Source organism: Anopheles coluzzii, chromosome 2 (assembly GCF_943734685.1).
Source record: "Anopheles coluzzii chromosome 2, AcolN3, whole genome shotgun sequence".
Taxonomy (NCBI): Eukaryota; Metazoa; Arthropoda; class Insecta; order Diptera; family Culicidae; genus Anopheles; species Anopheles coluzzii.
In genome coordinates, this window is record NC_064670.1 from 34086475 (window position 1) to 34106291 (window position 19817).

The window sequence follows — 19817 nt, forward strand, 5'->3', positions numbered from 1 at the left end:
ATAAAATCCCGGTTCTGCTATCTCACTGCTAATCATCACGATGCACAGTAATCGTTTCGACAAACGGGCGGGTTGAACATTTTTATCAGTTTTTTCAAGACAACGAAAAACAAACAAATACAAAACAAGTTTGCTTACATTCCATGCCACATCTCAATGATTAAAAACCACACACACTTTTATTAGCGCTTTTCCCACATCCATTAAACGCAGAGTAAGTTTACAAACATCTCCTTTCCCAACCGGTCTGGATTGATTTCTACTGCACATTGCTCTCAATCCAGTCCAAATACTCGACCACGTTGGTGTAAACGCCCGGGTAACCGGCCGTGCCGCATTTGCTCAACCCGAAGCTAACCACACCGATCAGATACCAGGCGCCCGCACTCTTCGCCATTAGTGGGCCACCCGAGTCACCGGTGCACGTGTCCTTACCCTGCAAACCGCCGGCACACATCTGGCTGGCTTTCAGTGCGATATTAATGCCTCGATAAATCTGCCTGCACCGGCTTGGATCCTGCACAGTTAACTCCACCTTTAGCTTACGCTCACTGGCAGAGGCCGATTCCGTTTTACCCCAGCCAGCTGCGAAGCTGACCGTTCCCACCCGATTGCGACTGCGCTGTGGCTCGGCCAGCGGCAGACAGATAGGTCTAATCATTTCCGATGATGCCACATCCTGCTTAAGGCGTATCAGGGCTATATCGTTGATATGGGCTGTGTCAGCCGCATCGTACCCGGCGTGAGCAACGAAACTTTCAATCTCTAGATCGATGGGGCCGGCCGAGCAGATCCCACCCGAACAATCGTTTGCCGTGCTGAGGTCCCATTCACCGAGCCGTACTCCATTTCTTAAGAGGGACGAAAGAATCAAGAAAGAACATTTTATTAGCACAGTAAAGAGACTAGTGGAGCAATAGTGTCTTACAGCTGCCAGCCGCGCGGAAGTGACTGAACACAGTGAGCTGCCGTTAGTATGTAGCGTGCATTGATCAGTGCACCACCGCAGTGAAAATCGTACTGGTTGCCCGGTTTCCGGTACTCGATCAGTGCCGTCCATGGAAACTCTTCCAGCTCAGCGGTCTGGCCACCGATGATGCGATCCGTCACCTGAATGCCACACTCGGGTGAGGTGGGAAAGCTGCTTGTTCTGGTTTGTTGTTCGCTTGCGCAGCACACCTGGTGTGAATGAAAATTCGAATTTTACGTACCGTATAGGAATTATGTGAAAAGATTTTAATTACACTTCAAGCTCACCAACGTTTTTCGGCCAATCTCACCACACCGACTGCTTGCGAGGAACTGCGTTTCCTCCGGCGTTGTAAAACGTTTACTGTATATCGTGAGCAGTGATGCACATTCACGAACCAGGACACACTTACCCGACTGCCTTGCCGGGTTTACACAGCGCTGTCCTTGTTCTGAGAAATAAGGGGTTCAAGAATAAGGGCTCCCAAGATGCAGTATTCACCAGTGTACTCATTTCTTCCGTTTTCTCTTTACCAAGTGCAACCGCAACTCCGAACAGCGCAAACACAAGCGGAAACACTTTAGCTTTACCCATCACCTTAGATTAGCAATGTGTTTGAAACGCACGACACAACCGCTGCTGTCCGTTGACTCACGCGAACTGTTCGAAAGGTGAGCGAAACACGCCGAAAACTTATTTGTACCAACATGCTTGAAAGCACACCAACACCAACTAAGCCCCAGAACACATATTGAAATGAGAGCCATAGAAAGAGCATTTTTAATGTCAATAAAAACAAATAAAGACGAGTTGTGTCTTAAAATCTGGTTTTTTGCACCATGGTATCAGGTGAATGGAAAGAAGGTCATAATTGGGATTTAGAATTTATATACATTTAAAAAATAATAATTATAATTTTGCAATCATCGAAAAGAAGACTCTTGCAAGAGACTAATGTAAATTGGAATTTTGCAAATTAAAATCATACTTCCAATACAAGCAAAATATAATCCACGGTTTGTACCATAGTCAGGATGGGCTTCATGGGTTGGTAACAGGTTTGCTTACTTAAACGCAGCCTCACTCGTAAATTAGATTCTGTTTTATTCTGTTTCTTCCACGATGAAGAATATCTTCAAAATATTTTTAGTACGATGCATCTTACTTATCTTACTATGCGGATTCACCAAATTATTATACATTTATTCACTTCAAGGTCACGCTATTCATTCTCTAACCTTTTCCTGTATCCATTCGACGTAGTCCGCCACGCTAACGAATAAACCGGGAATATTTCCCCTTCCACACTTGTGTTCTCCACTTCCAGCAATCCCAATAAGATACTGGAAGCCATAGAAAAACCGCTCTAAACCAGCTCCGGAGTCAGCACTGCAGAGCTCGTTGTTAGATTCCTCCCTTAACGCACACAGCTGAGATGGCTGCACTTCTTCTGGCCGTACGAACAGCGCAGAGCACACGCGATAGTCCCTCACGTTAAGATTCAACTTCAGTCTCTTTGGCACACCAGCGGAAGACTGGGATTTTCCCCATCCAACCACCGTACTGATTCCATCCGTCATGTTTTTGCTTCGAATTGACTCCGCCAGCGGCAAACAGATAGGCTTAATTGTGTCCGAGAAATTCACTTGTTGCTCGAAGCGAATGAGTGCGATGTCATGGCTGGAGCTGCCGTTCAGTGCATCATATCCCTCATGGATGATAATCTTCGAGATTTGCAAATCGACTGGAGCATTGTTACAATAGTTGTGTTCACAATCCAGTGCTTCTGATAGATCCCACTCTCCAAGTCGCACACCGTGTCTAAAAAATGGGAGTCAGTGAACGGTACTGGGAAAACCCATCAAAACAGTTTACTTACACCTTCCAGCCAGCGGGAAGCGTGCTAACGCAATGGGCAGCGGTCAGTATGTGCCCTTGATTGATAAGCGTTCCACCGCAGTGAAATCCAGTACTGCCATCCGGTTTCTCGTACTCAATCAGCGCCGTCCAAGGGTAGTCATCGAGCTGCGTAAGTTGGCCTCCAATGAGTCGCGTTTCTGTGCGTACACCACAGTGCGGAGGTGATGGTAAAGGGTTCTGTTCGTCCGGTGGTGGACCTGCACAGCATACCTGAAGCATTGAGCACCTATAAGAATGCTGACCATGTCTCTTACTGTGCGTACTTACCCAAGGCTGCCGTTCGTGCATGCTACATCTGCTTTTGATCAAGAACGTTCGCTCTTTCGCTGACACTTGCGCTTTGTGGAGGAGTATATGGAGCAGCGGCTCACATTCTCGAATGGAAATACACTTTCCTGGTTCGCCGGCAGGATTGATGCAGAAAGCTCCCGGCATCGGTTGTGCTGATGTATCTGATAAGTAATGATATAGCTGTATATAATCATTTGACCAGAATGACGCTCAATATGTTTAAATTAACTTACTTTCAGTTTGAACAGCTTGTATCGTAGCCACCGCTTGGACTATCACAAATATTGAGCGTAGTTTTAAACCCATCACATCACCGTTTCCGATGCTGATCTTTGCAACAGACGCAACTTAAAGCAACGCTGATTGATTCAAACTTGTCAAACAGACTGACAGTGATCTACAAAGCTGATTGTTTTTATAGGGTCTATAAACATCGCAACACCTCTCCTTATACACATACAATCACATGCAGCGTAACACATGGCCCATAGCATGGAATGCTTGTATGTGTCGGAAATTCCATGTAACGTCACGACATCAATAATGTGATGCAGCAGACAAAGCAAAAACAAAAATTAAGAAGAATAGTATACAATTCTCAATCACAATCACAGGGAACGCATATGTGTTTTTAGCATGTAGATTTCATTTATTTTTAAGATTACATACTCAATCAAAGTTTAATAACTTTCCGAAACTTCGAAAAGCCTCCATAGCAATGCCAATTTCTATTCCATGTTGCTCTCAATCCAATCGACATATTCCATCACGTTGGTGTAAACGTTGGGTAGTTTAACCGTACCATAGTTCCGCCCCCCAAAACTTGCCACTCCAAAAAGATACCAATGCCCTGCAATCCGTTGCATCAATGGACCACCAGCGATATCAATGCGATTGCCCTTCTGCTGGGCTACACAAAGCTGAGTGTCCGCTAAGGCAATACTAGCCTGCAGATAGTTCGAAGAGCAATTCTGAAAATCCACCAAGTCCTGTTCTACCTGTAGCTTCTTCCCGCCAATTGGCCCGAAATTCTCCTCAATCCAACCGACGCTGTGCATGGTTCGGTACCGTTGTGTTTGAAGCGAGCCATTCTGAGGTAAACAGATGGGTGCCACTGTCTCGGTGTAATGCATCTGTCGGTCTAGGCGAATCAACGCTATATCATTACGATGATTTCTGCTCGGTGATTTGTAGTCCTCATGAACAGTGATTTTATCAACTGCCACATCGATCGGTGCATCGTTGCACCGGCTGTGGTCACAGTCCTCGGAAGTGCTCAGATCCCACTCACCAAGCCGTATCCGGTAGCTGCAGTGTGATAGAGAAAAGGATTAATTTACCTCTACCGTTTACGTTGCCTGCCATTCCGTTTGTGTGTACTTACACTGTCCAACCTTGCGGCAGTGAAGTAACGCAGTGAGCAGCTGTAATGACGTAACGCTCGTTGATCAATGATCCTCCACACAGATAGCTTAAGCTTCCGTTCGGCTTCCAATACTCGATCAAAGCCATCCAGGGGGCCTCATCGAGTTGAGCAACTAGGCTAGTAATGAGACGTTCTGGTGCATCATTGCCACACATCGGAGGCTGCGGGAGCAGAGATTTCTGTGCTGGAGTACAGTACGCTGATAAGCACATTAGACCCAACCAAGATGCAACCCAAAGCGTAAATACGTTTCCTTTCGCAGATTGCATTCTGTTCGGAGAGGGTTTTCCCTACTACGTGTATTTATGGTTGCGTTCAGCAGATGACTGCAAACTGTAGATTAAAAGTACTTGATTCGATTATATATAGGCGAAGGATTTCTCAGAACACTGAACAAGCACAAGAAAGGTTACACGATCAATCTAGTTTTGCATTATATAACGAATGTTGATAGTTCATTGTTTATTTGTTTTTTTTTTTTTTATTTTGTAATGTAATGGTGGAGTGCTCAACTTTGATTGATAACTCCTGTTCCAAAAGATTGCAATTCGCGTTTCTCCTGTGATGATCCCTCTTAATAGATGTTGTCCTTTATCCAGTCCACATACTCCGCCACATTCGTGTACACATCGGGCACACCGAACGTTCCGCACTTGCGCGGTCCGAAGCTATTTACACCGATCAAATACCACGATCCGGTCATCTGTCGCATCAGCGGGCCGCCCGAGTTACCGCTGCACGTATCCTTGCTACGAACGCTACCGGCACACATCTGCGTCTGTTTCAGCAAGATACCATTCCGCTCATAAATCGGCGCACACTCCTGCAGGCTTTTGATTTCAACCTCGACCTTCAGTTTCTTCTCGCTGGCCGTTGCCGAATTGTTTTTCCTCCAGCCAACCTCGTAGCTGATCAGCCCATCATGGCTACGGTTGCGAAGTGAGCTGCTCAGGGGCAAACAGATAGGCCGCACGGTTTGTGAGTAGTTTACCGGCCGGGTGAAGCGTATTAGCGCGATATCGTTCGCAATGCTCTTATCCTTCGTATCGTAACCGGTATGGACAACAATCTGCTCAATGTCCAGATCGATCGGTGCATCCGAACAGAACTCATTCTGACAATCGTTTGCAGTTGCCAAATCCCACTCACCAAGACGCACCCGTTGGCTGCTCGATGGGTTGCGCAAGTAATATATTTTAGGTACACGAAGTGAATGCTTTCTAGCAATTTTCATACTTACACCTTCCAATCGCGTGGAATGGATTTAATACAGTGGGCTGCTGTCACGATGTACCGCTCATTGATCAGCGATCCTCCGCAGTGGAAGCCAAAGCTGCCGTCCGGTTTCTGGAACTCGATCAGTGCCGTCCATGGGAACTCGTCGATTTGCGTTGACTGCCCACTGAGCACCCGATCACCCAGCTGAATGCCACAATGCGGTGATTCGGGTAGGGAAGATGTGTTCTGGGTACTACTTACTGGTTCTGGCGTTTAAAAGCAAACTTTAAATTATCTGAAATCTTTAATTTACTAACACCATACCTAACCCAAAAACATGTCCAATCCACAATAACACAAAGAACAACGGAACACCCGATACACGGGACACTTGAACACCTCCAAACAGCATCATGTGAAAAACTGACACGCTCCCCTTATGGACTGAACACTACCAGAGGATTCAACCGCTCGGCGAAGACTGTTGGAAGGCAAACGTTTAAACTCATTTATATACTTTTCACAATACGCTTGATCAACATAAAGCGTGAGGAGTGAGATTACTCGCAAATCACTGCATGAAACAATAACTTTGTAGATAATTAGTTTCTGATTCGCTTGACCTCTTGACAATGTTCCAGTTTTCTGTCAGTAGTTTCCGATAGGAAACATCATACTGGCTCGTAGTAATGTGTGGTTGTCCTTTTTTTGTTCTTTTCTCACGCATATGCTGCAGATCTGATTATTAACGTTTTGTGGCGGTTAAGCATCGAGAGATTTTAAATAACCTTCATTGACTAATGTGAATAAATAATTCATTTAATGTAATAAACATGTTGCAACATCCCGTGATAAAATAAAGTATCGAAAATGAATGGAGTAGCCTTATCTGTCCTTAAAAGATCCTTTGTAGGCACCATTTACCCATTTCGTCAATTTATGATTCATATCTTACAAATATTCAACAAGGAAATTTGCTTAAATACCTCAGAAACTCACGCCGGATAAAGCTTGAGAAGCTTAAAATCAGGCCACTATGAAGCGTATAGCAGCCAAACCTCTAAATATCATAATCTTTTTATTCTTATTCTGTTGGTCAAATCACATTTTTCTGGGAAAATATGTTTGTCTACGCTGTTGGACTTCGTATTTCGATCTGTCAAGCCTTTCGTCTCTTTTCACTAAAAATGGTATCCAAATCACAGCGTGGTCTTATCAAAATGATAGCAAATCTTAAGGATACAAGCTATGTACCACATCAGAAAAATCACCTAAAAAGGTGCTTGAATATTTTAAAAAGGCTGTTGAGGTCGTAGGTTCATTAAAATGCATGAGATTTATTTGAGTCGTTCGTTACAAGTCACCCAAACCATCCATCAATATGTCTTCTTCTTTTTAATGCGCTCAACCTAGTGCTTCCCACCCATCTAGTAGATATTTTGCTTTATCCAGTCCACATACTCGGCCACATTCGTGTACACGCCTGGCACACCGAACGTTCCGCACTTCTGCGGCCCGAAACTAACCACGCCGATCAGGTACCACGATCCGGTCATCTGTCGCATCAGCGGGCCGCCCGAGTCACCGCTGCAAGTATCCTTGCCACGAACGCCACCGGCACACATATGCGTCTGTTTCAGCAAGATACCTCCTCGCTGATAGACCGGCGCACACTCCTGCAGACTTTTAATGTTCATCTCGACCTTCAGTTTCTTCTCGCTGGCCGTTGCCGATTCAGTTTTGCCCCAGCCGGCCGCATAGGCGGGCATTCCGACATGGTTGCGGTTACGAAGTGAGCTGCTCAGTGGCAAACAGATAGGCCGCACGGTTTGTGAGTAGTTTACCGGCCGGGTGAAGCGTATTAGCGCGATATCGTTCGCATTGCTTTGATCCTTCGTATCGTAGCCAGTGTGGACGACAATCTGCTCAATGTCCAGATCGATCGGTGCATCCGAACAGAACTCATTCTGACAATCGTTTGCCGATGTCAAATCCCACTCACCAAGACGCACCCGATGGCTGCTCGTGGGATTGAAAAATAATTGAAGAACATAGTATGCTCCATTAGACACTCGATTAGAAAACTTTCCAGCCTCTTCTATACTTACACCTTCCAGCCGCGTGGAATGGATTTAATACAGTGGGCTGCTGTCACGATGTACCGGTCATTGATCAACGATCCTCCGCAGTGGAAGCCAAAGCTGCCGTCCGGTTTCTGGAACTCGATCAGTGCCGTCCATGGGAACTCGTCGATTTGCGTTGGCTGCCCACCAATCACCCGATCGGCCAGATGAATGCCACAAACCGGCGGTTCGGGTAGGGAAGACCTGGCCTGGCTGGTCACGGGGCAGCATACCTATGTGCGTTGACACAGTGGCGTAAATTGAGCTTTGTTACCTTCTTGAATAAGTCGCTAATTAATATTCCGAAACCCTGGGCTTACCAGCGTTTTTCGCTGCAGCATACCACACCGGCTTTGCGTTAGTAGCAGTGTATCATCGTGAGTGTTTATCGGTTTATTGTAGATGGTGATCAGTGGTTGGCACTCTCGGAACAGAATACACTTTCCTGACTCTCCCAACGGAGTTACACAGTTTGCGTTGAGATCTGGCGTTTAGAAAACTTATATTAATTTGTTTAGAATAAAAGATTGTAAATATACGATTCATTCTTTTTTTTACCCTACCAAGCCCAACAACACTATGTACCATCCACAATAAAACAAAGAACAACGGAGGACCCGATACACGGAGCACTTTAACACCTCCAAACAGCATCATGTGATAATTTGACACGCTTTCGCTATGGACCGACCACTACCGAAAGGTTCAACCGCTCGGCGAAGACTGTTGCAAGGCAAACATTAAAACTCATCAAAGATACTGTTTACAATACGCCTGGTCAGCATACTGGTGGCGAGATTACGCGCAAGGCGCTGTATATAACAACCAGTTTTTAGAGGACCAGTTTCTGATTCGCTTGACCCCTTGACAATGCTCCATTATTTTTGCCAGCAGTTTCCGATAGGAAACATCTCACTGGCTCGTAGTTTTGAGTGGTGATGCGTTTTTTTTTAATTCTATACTCACGCATATGCTGTAGTACTGATTGTAAAGAACATGTGTATGTTTTATTTAAACACGTTTTATTTCATGTGAGCACTGGGAGATCTGAGGCATAATTGACTTATCTGGTTGTAAAAAATATTCTGCGTGCTACAGATAAGATTCACTTCTCTTCGATAAATAACGATAAAAACAGATTAAATAGACTCATTTTTTTAACAAAAATCCCTGGATCCTCTATTTACCTATTTATGCTATTTTTTCATGAATAATATTGGGGCACATTCAAACATTAAATCATAATTATGACCGTAAACGATGAAATTGTATCTAAATAACATACAAATGGTGCATTTTCTGTTAATTTTTCTAGGTTCACAAATGTGAAAGAAAAAAGTGAAAGGCTCTGTAAACAAAGACTAAACTAAACTAAAATAATTGAATGCTTAAAAACACCAACCTGTGATCCGTAGACCACTTGTAGTCCGTGGCGTTAACAGACAAGGTCGGTGAAAGATTTTTTTTTTAAAGCTTACAAAGCGTGCATTTTTTCCCACAATTTAGATTAAATTTTCAACAAGAATGAGATATGACATTTAAACATATTTTTGATCAAAAACTTTGAACTACGTCTGTAAAATGTGTGCCCTCAATGTATGTGGGCCACGACAAATGTATTTACAAAGCCAAGTAGAACGCGATCCTAACAAGGTTGGAGAACACTGCTTTAATTGCACCCTGTTTTAAAAACAAATGCAACACAATCGTAACTGTCTCTTTCAACGCTGATTGAGTTCGATTGACATTCAGACCTGTATCAATGACCGACTTTTCAGCTTCATAGTACTAATAAGAACCCTTTGCAGAATCAGTCGACATGATCACGTCGTTCGTGTTACATTAAAGAGAAGGAAGAAAATGGACAATTAGTAGTAAAATTACTATTAAAACACGTTTCATTTCATTTGAGTATTAAAATGCATTAGTTTTTATTTGAGTCGCTCGTTACAAGTCGTGCAAACCCGCGCATCATTTTGTCCGCGTTTTTAGTAATGCGTTCCCTCCAGTACAACCCGCCCACCTAGTAGATATTGTCCTTTATCCAGTCCACATACTCGGCCACATTCGTGTACACGCCCGGCACGCCAGGCGCTCCGCACTTCTGCGGCCCGAAGCTAACGACACCGATCAGGTACCACGATCCGGTCATTTGTCGCATCAGCGGGCCGCCCGAGTCGCCGCTGCACGTATCCTTGCCACGAATGCCACCGGCACACATCTGCGTCGAGTCGAGGGAGATGCCGTTGCGCTGGTACGCCGGTGAGCAATCCTTCACATCGACCACCGTCAGCTCCACCTTCAGCTTTTTCTGGCTCGCCGAAGCCGTCTCTGTTTTGCCCCAGCCGGCCGCATAGCTCGACAGGCCGGCGTGCTTCCGGTTGCGCAGCGAGTTGGACAGCGGCAAACAGATCGCGCGTATCGTGCTCGAGTAGTTAATCTCGCGGTTGAAGCGTATCAGCGCAATGTCGTTATGGTGGCTCTTGTCCTGCAGGTTGTAGCCGGGGTGGACGATAATCTTTTCAATGTCCAGATCGATCGGGGCGTCCGCGTAGAAGTCATCCTCCTGGTCGGTGGTCGAGGAAAGATCCCACTCGCCCAGACGAACTCGGTGCCTGTGTGGAGAGGGTTTGGAGAAAGTTAGATTCATTCGGAGCCGGGCTTATGCGCACAGTCACGTCACACTTACACCTTCCAGCCGCGCGGAATCGACGTGATGCAATGGGCCGCGGTGAGGATGTAGCGTTCGTTGATGACCGAACCACCGCAGTGGAATCCGAACCGGCCGTTCGGTTTCTCGTACTCGATCAGCGCCGTCCACGGGAATTCGTCGATCTTGGTCGGCTGTCCGCCGATGACACGGTCCGTCAGCTGCACCCCACAGTTTGGTGATTCTGGGAGCGAAGTTTTGCCTTTGGATCTTACCCCCGCACAGCAAACCTGTTTCGTAGGCGAGTAAACAAAAGAGCCGAGCACACGGTTTGAGTTGGATGTCACGGCAAAACAGGAACAGGTTTTAGAAACTGCTTTGTCGGGCGGTTTATTGTAAAATTACTTTTCTCAGCACTAATTTTCTAAGTTCATCTCTTTACTATTAGTAAAAATATGTTCTTTTCTCAGCAGCTAATTTACAGCCCAAATATAGAAGGCTCTCACTATAGGATGAACTTGATAAAAATAAAACGCACTCTCCTACACACGCACACACAGCGCAACTCCATATCTTAGCCCACCATACCAGTACTCACCAAAGTTTTACGCTCGTAGAGACCGCAGCGACTCTCGGTGAGGAATTGCGTATCGTCCGGCGTGTTGACCGGCTTGTTGTAAATGTCGACCAAGGGTTGACACTCACGAAACAGGACACACTTGCCGGCCTCACCAACCGGATTCACGCAATCCTGTCCCAGCTCTGGAGAAATGGAAATATTAGGTTATAGTTTGACTGTTACTCAAATCCGTGTTTCACCGCATCCAAACCATTCCACACCTACCTAGTGCCAGCACTGTTTGGCCTGCCAGAGCCAGCGTCGCAACGATCAGCAGATTGATCACACGATTACCGATCATCTTTCTATTTGCTGTTGGTCCTGTTTGCAACGCAACGCTTACCCCCGTGCACCGATGATCCCAGAGATCCACACACAACAGAGAGACAGAATCGCGATGCGTTTCCGTACCGCTGAATGGCTGATTGACCACACGAGGGCCACACGAATTCTGATGCACGACCGCTACTCCTCAGCGTTGGCGGAGGACTGTATCTGCTAGAACTATCGGTCTATTTTCTAAGGTGCTCCATCTCGCGCTGTTCGCCGCACTACCACAGCCAACCAGTCGGCCGGTTTCGCTCTCCGCTTTCGGCGACGGGTCCGCTCTCGCCCGCTCGTCCATAACCACCATCAAGACCAGTCGGCAGAAGCAACCGTGGCCCCAAAAACAAAAACAAAACAACAAAAAGCCTTCAATCGTTGATAACCCACCACCCTTGTGCCGGGTGAACCCTGTTGTCTCCGCGCAGTCCGCTTGATCGCTTGTCACTATAGCGATCATCTTCATCCCTCCCCCGGGCACCGGAACAGGTTTTGGCGTGTTTGGAGCAGACTCGGTGCGTGGGGGTGGCGGAACATGATCACAGCACGCGCGCAAACTTGTTCTTGACGTTCGGGTGTGTGTATACGCCAGTGGACGATCTTACGACGACCACCAATGGCCGTGACAACGATCGCTCTCGTACGTCTTGCCATGGACGGTTTACCCCTCCCCTTGCTGTTTTCAACTCTCTCCAGCTCCGACGCTCTCGGGTTTCTAGCTCGAGTTCGGGAGTTCCAGTGCGCGCGTAGACCTAAGCGCGAGCCGTCGACTGTACTGATCGGGGAATTCCCAGCGAAAATACCGCCACCGTCAGGTTGATTGAGGCAATGTGCTCGGCAGAACCGGCTTTCGTTGGAATCGGTGGGGTGGGGGGAGGGGGGGGAGCTGGCGTTTTTTCTCCAGCTGATGTGAGGAGGTGTAGGGTTTAGTTATACGTGATGATGTTTATGGTTATAGTGTAAACTCTTTCAAGTGGTCTATTTTACCACTAAAAGGGGAGGATAATGTAATCTTGGGGAAATCCAATTTGGCAATCGTCGTTTCTTGTTGATATTTCGACGACTGCTTTTCAAACTGGGTAAGGTTTTTTTTCCATTTGGGGAGAGCTGTTTTCCTGATTGAATTGGATTATGGTTTGAATAAATTTTTTAATCTCATTTCATTTGTAAATGGCCAAATCTGCCTATAAATTTTACTGTGTATCTTAAAACTAAATTAAAACAAAAATAATGATAATAATAACAATAGAAAAGAAAACAATGCAAAACCACAAAAGAAACTCGTAAATTTGTAGACAAAAGAAAGGAAAATTAATAATATGAAGATAGTGATAAGGAGGACGGATGATAGGATAAAGCACGAGAACGAAAAGAGCTTACTGAATGTAATTCACAGTCAATTAAAAGATTGCATCTCAGAAAACATTAACCAAAACAATTCATTGAACAGCCATCGATGTTTATATGATTGGAAACGTGACCCTTGGAGCACCAAAAGCTATACCACATTCAAGAAGAATAAATGCATCTAATCGCGCATCTTCCTCGAGGAAGCCACCGCTCTGGGGAACCGAAAACATCCAAACAGATTCCAATTCCGGAAATCTAATCACACAAGGCTACCAGTTCACCTTCGTAAACGAGACGCATTCTTCCTGCAATCCGTTTGCTTCCCGATCGAGCACCGTTTTGTCACAGCCGCTGTCCGATGGGCACCAAGCAGCCTACGTACATTAGTGCAGCCTAGCGCTGTGTGTAGTCACTCATATCGCTAAGCCTCACCTCGATAATGACCTCTGCGGCAGTGTACTGATAGCGCCACCGATCCGTGAATTGGTATTGGTACCGGCAGCCACTGCCACAGCCGAACGGAGATGACAGTCCAAAAAGTCTCTCGCTGCGAACAGCGCTGCTACTCATCTCCTGGCAGCGATCTCCGATGTCCTCCACTGGCTCGGCAAGATGAGCGCGCTGCAGGCGCAACGGGAGATTCCCGCAGAGATCTCCGCGGAGCAGTGCACTGCTCCCGCTCTACCCGACACCAATCTGGTCGCTCCCGCGCGCCATCGCTCGGCCGGACCGGTTGGGTAGCTTTCGGGGCAGCACGTACGACCCGAACATAACCGTGCCAGCGGGCTTACGAAACACACTAGAGCTCGTGGTAGCGCGCTGTTTCGGAGGCTGTTGGGCGCACTGTGTGTTCATTCGGGTTGGCAGTCGTTTTTGGCGCTTTTGTTTTCGCACCACCCTGTCCTGTTCGCACCTGTCCTTGCAAAGTGCCGTTTTGCTATTTTGCTTCTCAGCAAAATGTCACCCCAGGCGGGACGATTTCTACTGCTGCTAGTGTGCGTCTTCTGCGGTGTGATTGGTTTATCTGACGCGTGTAAGTATGGGAAGCGATGGTTCGACCTCTGTGGGTAACTAATTTACTGTGATTTTCTGCCACTTTTTACACGCCACAATTTGCAGTGAACCTACAGGATGCGTGCGAAACACCGGACGGTAAGGTGGGCACCTGCGTGTACATTCGATCGTGCCTCTCGATCCGCAACGTGCTGCTGAAGAAGGAGAACATGACCCCGGAAGATCGCAGCTTGGTGATGAAATCGAAATGTGGCCAGGAGGGCCGCTCGGTGTTGGTGTGCTGTCCGCTCGTTCGCAAGCTGACCGGCCGGTTCGATGCACCGGTTGAGCTGCCGCCACCGGGTGAGTGTGGCAAGATGCAAATGAATCGTATCGTCGGTGGGGAAGTCGCTCCGATAGATGGCTATCCTTGGCTAACTAGAATTCAGTACTACAAAGGTAAGGCGGAGTGGTGTCGTAAGATGCTTCTAGGCCCTAACACTGTCTTTCCATCCTTTGTTCGACGTTTGCAGGCAGCAACCGGTATGGATTCCACTGTGGAGGAGTACTGATCCATAACCAGTACGTCCTCACGGCGGCCCACTGTATCGAGGGCGTTCCATCAACCTGGATCGTGTAAGTGTAGCCCATCTTATGAACCTCACCTCAGCTCACCTCACCATTTGTCTGCTTTGCCTTCGTTTCAGGTATCAGGTGCGGCTCGGTGAGTTCGACACCACGACCACCATCGACTGCGTGGAAGACGATTGTGCCGATCCGGTGCGCGATGTGCTGATCAATGCGTACGTAGTGCATCCGGACTACTACAAACAGAACGGAGCCGACTACAACGACATCGCGCTGCTGCAGCTGTCGGAAACGGTCGAGTTTACCGACTTTATACGGCCGATCTGTTTGCCGACCAGCGAGGAAAGCAGGACGGTGAACCTGACCGGCAAGTACGCAACCGTGGCCGGCTGGGGCCAGACGGAAAACAGTACCTCGAGCACGAAGAAGCTCCATCTGCGCGTGCCGGTGGTGGACAATGAGGTGTGTGCCGATGCGTTCAGCTCGATACGGTTGGAAATCATTCCCACCCAGCTGTGTGCCGGCGGCGAGAAGGGTAAGGACTCGTGCCGCGGCGACTCCGGTGGACCGCTGATGCGGTACGGCGATGGTCGTTCGTCCTCCAAGTACTGGTACCTGATCGGGTTGGTCAGCTTCGGGCTGGAGCAGTGCGGTACCGACGGTGTGCCCGGGGTGTACACGCGCATGAGCGAATACATGGACTGGGTGCTGGATACGATGGAGTAGACGTGGTGCGTTGCAGTTGCAGGATTGCGAATCGCAGAGTGGGAAGAGGGAAAATTTAAGCAGCTACGAAGCAGACTATTTAATTGCGTTCTATACTTGACTTAAATAAAAATATTGACGATCAATGAAACGAATTTTAATATCGATAAAAAATATCACTTTATAAGATATAATTTGGATTTTATATGTTTTGCCCAATGACTCTTGATAGAAATAAAAGATCGTATTTTCTATGCTGGATGCATTAAAACTTTTTAACAGTTTTTTTTTTTTTTAATTTTAAACTAACCATCATTGAAACTCGTTCTTATCAAAAGAACCTAAAACTGTGCAGCTTAAGGGATTTTGTGTTTGTAGGTTACGGATTTTTTATCTTAGTTCCGGGAGTTTGAACTAAGGTGAGAATGAATAAATGTGAAAAGGTTCAACGTGATTTTCGAATCTTTGTGACATAAAAGATGAAAATGTTTTCAATTTTACTCGATTCTTATTATTAATTTCAAAGATTTTTATAGAAAACATCACAAAAAATTACGTCTTTATGACTCTATTGCCGTTATAGAATATGCCTCATAATGACGCACTCTCTCGGGTTACAACGCTGCATGAAAGGGTTCTACCATTTTCAGAGTAAGTAAGAAACCCTCCAACCCTTTAGAATGCACTTGATTGCTATTGTGAATTACCTATTCCATGAATCATCCGGCCACCTGTTGCACGTACCGGAAAGCAGCACAGCGAAAGGGAAAAGCCCTCTACCTGTCAACACGCTGGTGAAATTTACCGATTTCAAATCCGTACAAATACGAAACCATCAAACGTTTGGTCCCACACGGGTGCAGCACACAACTACATGCTAATCACGTGCGTAATTACAAATGCTCGACGCTATATCTACATATAGTCGAGCCTAGGGAACAGAGAAACTAAAAAAAAATCCCCTCGATATAAAGGCAAAACCCGTTTCCACCACCCAAAAGGAGTTCCCGGCTCCGCCTGGCAGCCGGGGTAGATTTGCCCGATTCATCGTCCGCCCCTGCGGCACGTCGTCCACGAAACGTCCACCTGCTTATGCTCACGTTAGTTTCCTAACCGGCGTTAGTTTCCGTTGTACACTCGACCGATACGCATCGACCAGTGTGCTGTGCTACCTGTGCTGTCCGACTGATCGGCAAGCGTAAGTGGTGGACGATCCGCCGACCTGTCGAACCGGCCCTCGGCTCGTGACGAGATGACAGCAGTACGTCGTCGCCGCGGTGGTGGTGGTAGTGGTGGTACATTCGGACGGGGGGTAGCGGTGGTGCCGATAATTACCGTCATCATGTGCGTGCTACATTCCAGCGCCGCGCAGTGTGAGTTGTGTTGCTGTGGCTCTTGGTGTTATTGTTCGCCTGTCAGGTGAAACGTTCCCATACAGCAGCTGACAGGTGTATGACGGGGTAGCGTGCGTGTTACGATAAACCTGTGTTTTCTTTGCTCTATTCTCTGCGCAGTTCCGAACCCGTGCCGGACGCCCGATTTGAAGAACGGACTCTGCGTTACGGTTGCCCAATGTCCGCTGATACAGCGACTGCTCAACCAGCCGCTGCTGACGTCGAACGTGGTCCGTTTCCTCGAGGCTAGCCGGTGTGGGGCGCAGGACCGGAAGGTGCTGGTGTGTTGTGCCGAGCCCGAGAACGTCCAACCGGCTACCACGGCTGCTTCGCTGCCCGTACAGACGCGTCCACCCGCCAGTACACCGTTAGGCAATAGGTTATCGTACGAGTCACAGCTGCGGCTGCTGCCCGATGAATGTGGCGTGCAGTACACGGACCGTATCATCGGGGGCGAACGAGCCCAGCTCGATGAGTATCCGTGGACCGCTCTGATCCAGCATCGGCGGAAAAGTAAGTGGCGGCTGAAACATGCCCAAAACATTCGCCACCATGTAACGCACGAGCCCTGTTGACCACTTTCAGATGGCGAGCTAAAGTTCCACTGTGGCGGTGCACTCATCAGCGACCGGTACGTACTGACGGCGGCCCACTGCATCGAGAACATACAACGATCCTGGACGCTGTAAGTATGCGGGTCGGCGCAGGGACAAACCAGATCCAGTGCCCTAACAATGCCATTGCTTGCAGAACGGCCGTACGGCTAGGTGAATGGGACATCGATTCCGACCAGGACTGTGCCAACTCGTACGGGGAGCGCGTGTGTGCCGACCCGGTGCAGGACATTGCGATCGAGAAGTATATCGTGCATCCCGGCTACGCCGTGCAGAAGCAATCGGTAAAGAACGATATCGCCCAGGTACGGCTCGCACGGCCGGCTGTGTTTAACGATTACGTGCAGCCGATCTGTCTACCGCTGGAGCCTGCGCAGCGGACCATCTCCTACGATGGCCAACGGTTTGTCGTGGCTGGCTGGGGTCAAACGGAGGACGGTAGGTAGCGGCGTTTTCAATAAAGCCATGTTCCTACTAACCACCGAACTCTGCACTGCTCCTTGCAGCACCGAGAAGCCGCTACAAGCTGTACGTTGGTGTGTCGGGCGTGCCGGAACAAACCTGCCAGCAGCAGTACCCACAGGCCGGCATCGATCGGACGCAGGTTTGCGCCGGCGGTACGGCGAAGCAAGACTCCTGCCGGGGCGATTCTGGCGGACCGCTGATGTACGTGGGCCAGCGCAACTCGGAAGGCGTCATGTATCTCGGCGGGCTGGTCAGTTACGGCCGCCAGTGTGGCCTCGAGGGAGTGCCGGGTGTCTATACCCGAGTCAATCAGTTCGTCGATTGGATCGTTAGTAATCTAGAACCGTAATTGCACCAGTCGCGTGTGTGATTTATTCAGTTAGCAAGTTCTCCCTACATAAGCTTTACCATTTAAGTGTGTACGTACGATTAAAACAAGTAATTATCTATTACAACTCTACCAACTAGTGTGATGTGAGTTAAGCTCCATCAGACGGCACTACTAGCTTGCTCTCGATCCAATCCACGTACTGCGCCACTCGCGTGTAAACGGAAACACCCTGAAAGTTGGCACAGCTCGACAGTGAGCTCAGCACACCGACCAGCTCGTGCACCGAGCGTTCGGCGGTGTCGATCGTTCTCACTACCGTCAACCCACCGCCAGCATCACCCAGCGGCTGCTGTTCCCCAACTGCGACACAAACAAATCCGTACGAGGTGCCCGCTACCGATGGGACGTACCGCTCGCAAGCCTTCTGGTTGAGTGCATCATAGCTGGACAGTTGCTTGTACCGGCTGCTCGGGTCCGCTAATGGTTTTGACAAATATACATACAAGTATTGCCATCAGTATCGTAGTTCGTCTTGCCGTTTCACACACAGACACACACAACCTACCGCAAGTGTTCTGGTTCCAGCCAGCCGCACCGTACTTCGCCGTTTCGTTCAGCACAGGCGACTCGGGCAAACAGATCGGACTAACCCAATCGTTTAGCTGCGCCGGTTGGGCCAGTTTCAGCAGTGCAATATCGTTCCGCCGTCCGGTATATGCTTCGTGCAGGATCACCTGTCCCACCGGTACATCGTACGATGGGTCGGCACAGACCAGATCGTCGCTGTCGGGGTCAAGAATACAGTCGACCGTCGATTCGAGATCCCACTCGCCAAGACGTGCGGTTAAGCTGGAGGAGAAATTGAAGCAAATTTGTTCGATTTGTTCTTGAAGGATGTAGGTTGTAAAGATTGATTTACTTGTTCCACGCCGCCTCATCGTCCACACAGCTTGCCGAAGTTAGTACGTAGCTCGGTGCGATAAGCGTGCCACTGCAGTTAAACTGGGTGCTGTGGGCTAGGAAAGAAATGGGTGAATCACAGGCACCTCGAAAGCGTACTACAAGTAAAGGAAGTATTCAACACACCCTGACCACCGTAGTGAAGCAGCACCGTCCAAGGATGATGACCGATGGAGAGATTTGTCAGCTTCACTGCCGATTGCAATCCGCAAGCGTTGGGAGCAACTTCCAGGGTGGGCCCTGTGGGTTGTTTCTCTTCGGCGTTCACTCGGATCGTTGTGTTGATGCCGCTCTCTATCGGTCCTCCCACCGGGACTAGCGAACTCTGGGGACAGCAGACGAGTGCCTTCCCTTCCGCCGTTCGACCACATTCCGTACCGTACAAGTATTGGATGTCTTCAGGCGTGAGCGTGTCTTTGCGCAGCGTAGTCATCACACTGTCGCACTGTTTCACCGGTACGCAGCGTCCGCGCTGCTGCTCCTCGGTGATGCACAGCTGTCGGAAAGAGTCTACTCACAAACGGAGCCTTTTAGTGGCCGGAAATGCTTTACAATGGCAGCAAATGTGGATCACTTACGTCTTCCGCCATAGCCTGGCACTACGAGCAGCACCAACACGATGGCACCCAACCATTGGTAGCGGGTTACTTCGAACAAGCAATTTACCATCCTTCAATGCGCTACAAACACCAGAGCTGAGGGTTGTTCAAGACTGCGGGATGTACTGATAACTTCCACACACTGTACGTCGCAAAGCAGACCTACGCTATATACTGGCGCAAACAGGCGCGCTGATTAAGTGGGGAATTTTTGTTTCCTCTTTATTGCGCCACGACTATGCAACACAGACACACAGCCGCCAACTCATTGATTAGT

The 19817-nt window shown here is 48.2% G+C and overlaps 7 protein-coding genes across 7 annotated transcripts; 1 reads left to right on the top strand and 6 right to left on the bottom strand.

Annotated features, from left to right (window-relative positions):
* Positions 1-153: 153 nt before the first annotated feature.
* LOC120951004 (CLIP domain-containing serine protease 14D-like) lies at positions 154-1970 on the bottom strand. The gene is made up of 4 exons (XM_040369458.2): positions 1504-1970; positions 1258-1421; positions 929-1179; positions 154-851 (listed from the first exon to the last, which is right to left on the bottom strand). The coding sequence occupies exons 1-4, from the start codon at positions 1562-1564 to the stop codon at positions 260-262; spliced, it is 1068 nt and encodes a 355-aa protein (XP_040225392.2). The 5' UTR covers positions 1565-1970; the 3' UTR covers positions 154-259.
* An 87-nt stretch (positions 1971-2057) lies between these two features.
* Positions 2058-3565, bottom strand: LOC120953114 (CLIP domain-containing serine protease 14D-like). The gene is made up of 4 exons (XM_040372801.2): positions 3415-3565; positions 3158-3342; positions 2850-3100; positions 2058-2791 (listed from the first exon to the last, which is right to left on the bottom strand). The coding sequence occupies exons 1-4, from the start codon at positions 3485-3487 to the stop codon at positions 2197-2199; spliced, it is 1104 nt and encodes a 367-aa protein (XP_040228735.2). The 5' UTR covers positions 3488-3565; the 3' UTR covers positions 2058-2196.
* Positions 3566-3807: 242 nt separating this feature from the next.
* Positions 3808-6319, bottom strand: LOC120951005 (transmembrane protease serine 9-like). The gene is made up of 5 exons (XM_040369459.2): positions 6150-6319; positions 5848-6091; positions 5185-5773; positions 4566-4897; positions 3808-4489 (listed from the first exon to the last, which is right to left on the bottom strand). Exons 1-5 carry the CDS (start codon positions 6238-6240, stop codon positions 3910-3912), a joined length of 1836 nt encoding a protein of 611 aa, XP_040225393.2. The 5' UTR covers positions 6241-6319; the 3' UTR covers positions 3808-3909.
* An 810-nt stretch (positions 6320-7129) lies between these two features.
* On the bottom strand, positions 7130-8701 carry LOC125906421 (CLIP domain-containing serine protease 14D-like). The gene is made up of 4 exons (XM_049605163.1): positions 8512-8701; positions 8269-8432; positions 7934-8181; positions 7130-7844 (listed from the first exon to the last, which is right to left on the bottom strand). Exons 1-4 carry the CDS (start codon positions 8603-8605, stop codon positions 7253-7255), a joined length of 1098 nt encoding a protein of 365 aa, XP_049461120.1. The 5' UTR covers positions 8606-8701; the 3' UTR covers positions 7130-7252.
* A 1143-nt stretch (positions 8702-9844) lies between these two features.
* On the bottom strand, positions 9845-11729 carry LOC120953136 (CLIP domain-containing serine protease 14D). The gene is made up of 4 exons (XM_040372841.2): positions 11443-11729; positions 11197-11360; positions 10638-10888; positions 9845-10563 (listed from the first exon to the last, which is right to left on the bottom strand). Exons 1-4 carry the CDS (start codon positions 11516-11518, stop codon positions 9972-9974), a joined length of 1083 nt encoding a protein of 360 aa, XP_040228775.2. The 5' UTR covers positions 11519-11729; the 3' UTR covers positions 9845-9971.
* A 1696-nt stretch (positions 11730-13425) lies between these two features.
* LOC120953137 (uncharacterized) lies at positions 13426-18119 on the top strand. The gene is made up of 9 exons (XM_049607432.1): positions 13426-13924; positions 14011-14343; positions 14418-14520; positions 14592-15196; positions 16368-16550; positions 16692-17084; positions 17157-17256; positions 17322-17623; positions 17692-18119. Exons 1-9 carry the CDS (start codon positions 13849-13851, stop codon positions 17997-17999), a joined length of 2403 nt encoding a protein of 800 aa, XP_049463389.1. The 5' UTR covers positions 13426-13848; the 3' UTR covers positions 18000-18119.
* LOC120947659 (CLIP domain-containing serine protease B9-like) lies at positions 18000-19716 on the bottom strand. The gene is made up of 5 exons (XM_040363159.2): positions 19520-19716; positions 19068-19451; positions 18901-18997; positions 18547-18830; positions 18000-18458 (listed from the first exon to the last, which is right to left on the bottom strand). Exons 1-5 carry the CDS (start codon positions 19608-19610, stop codon positions 18130-18132), a joined length of 1185 nt encoding a protein of 394 aa, XP_040219093.2. The 5' UTR covers positions 19611-19716; the 3' UTR covers positions 18000-18129.
* Between the last annotated feature and the right edge of the window lie 101 nt (positions 19717-19817).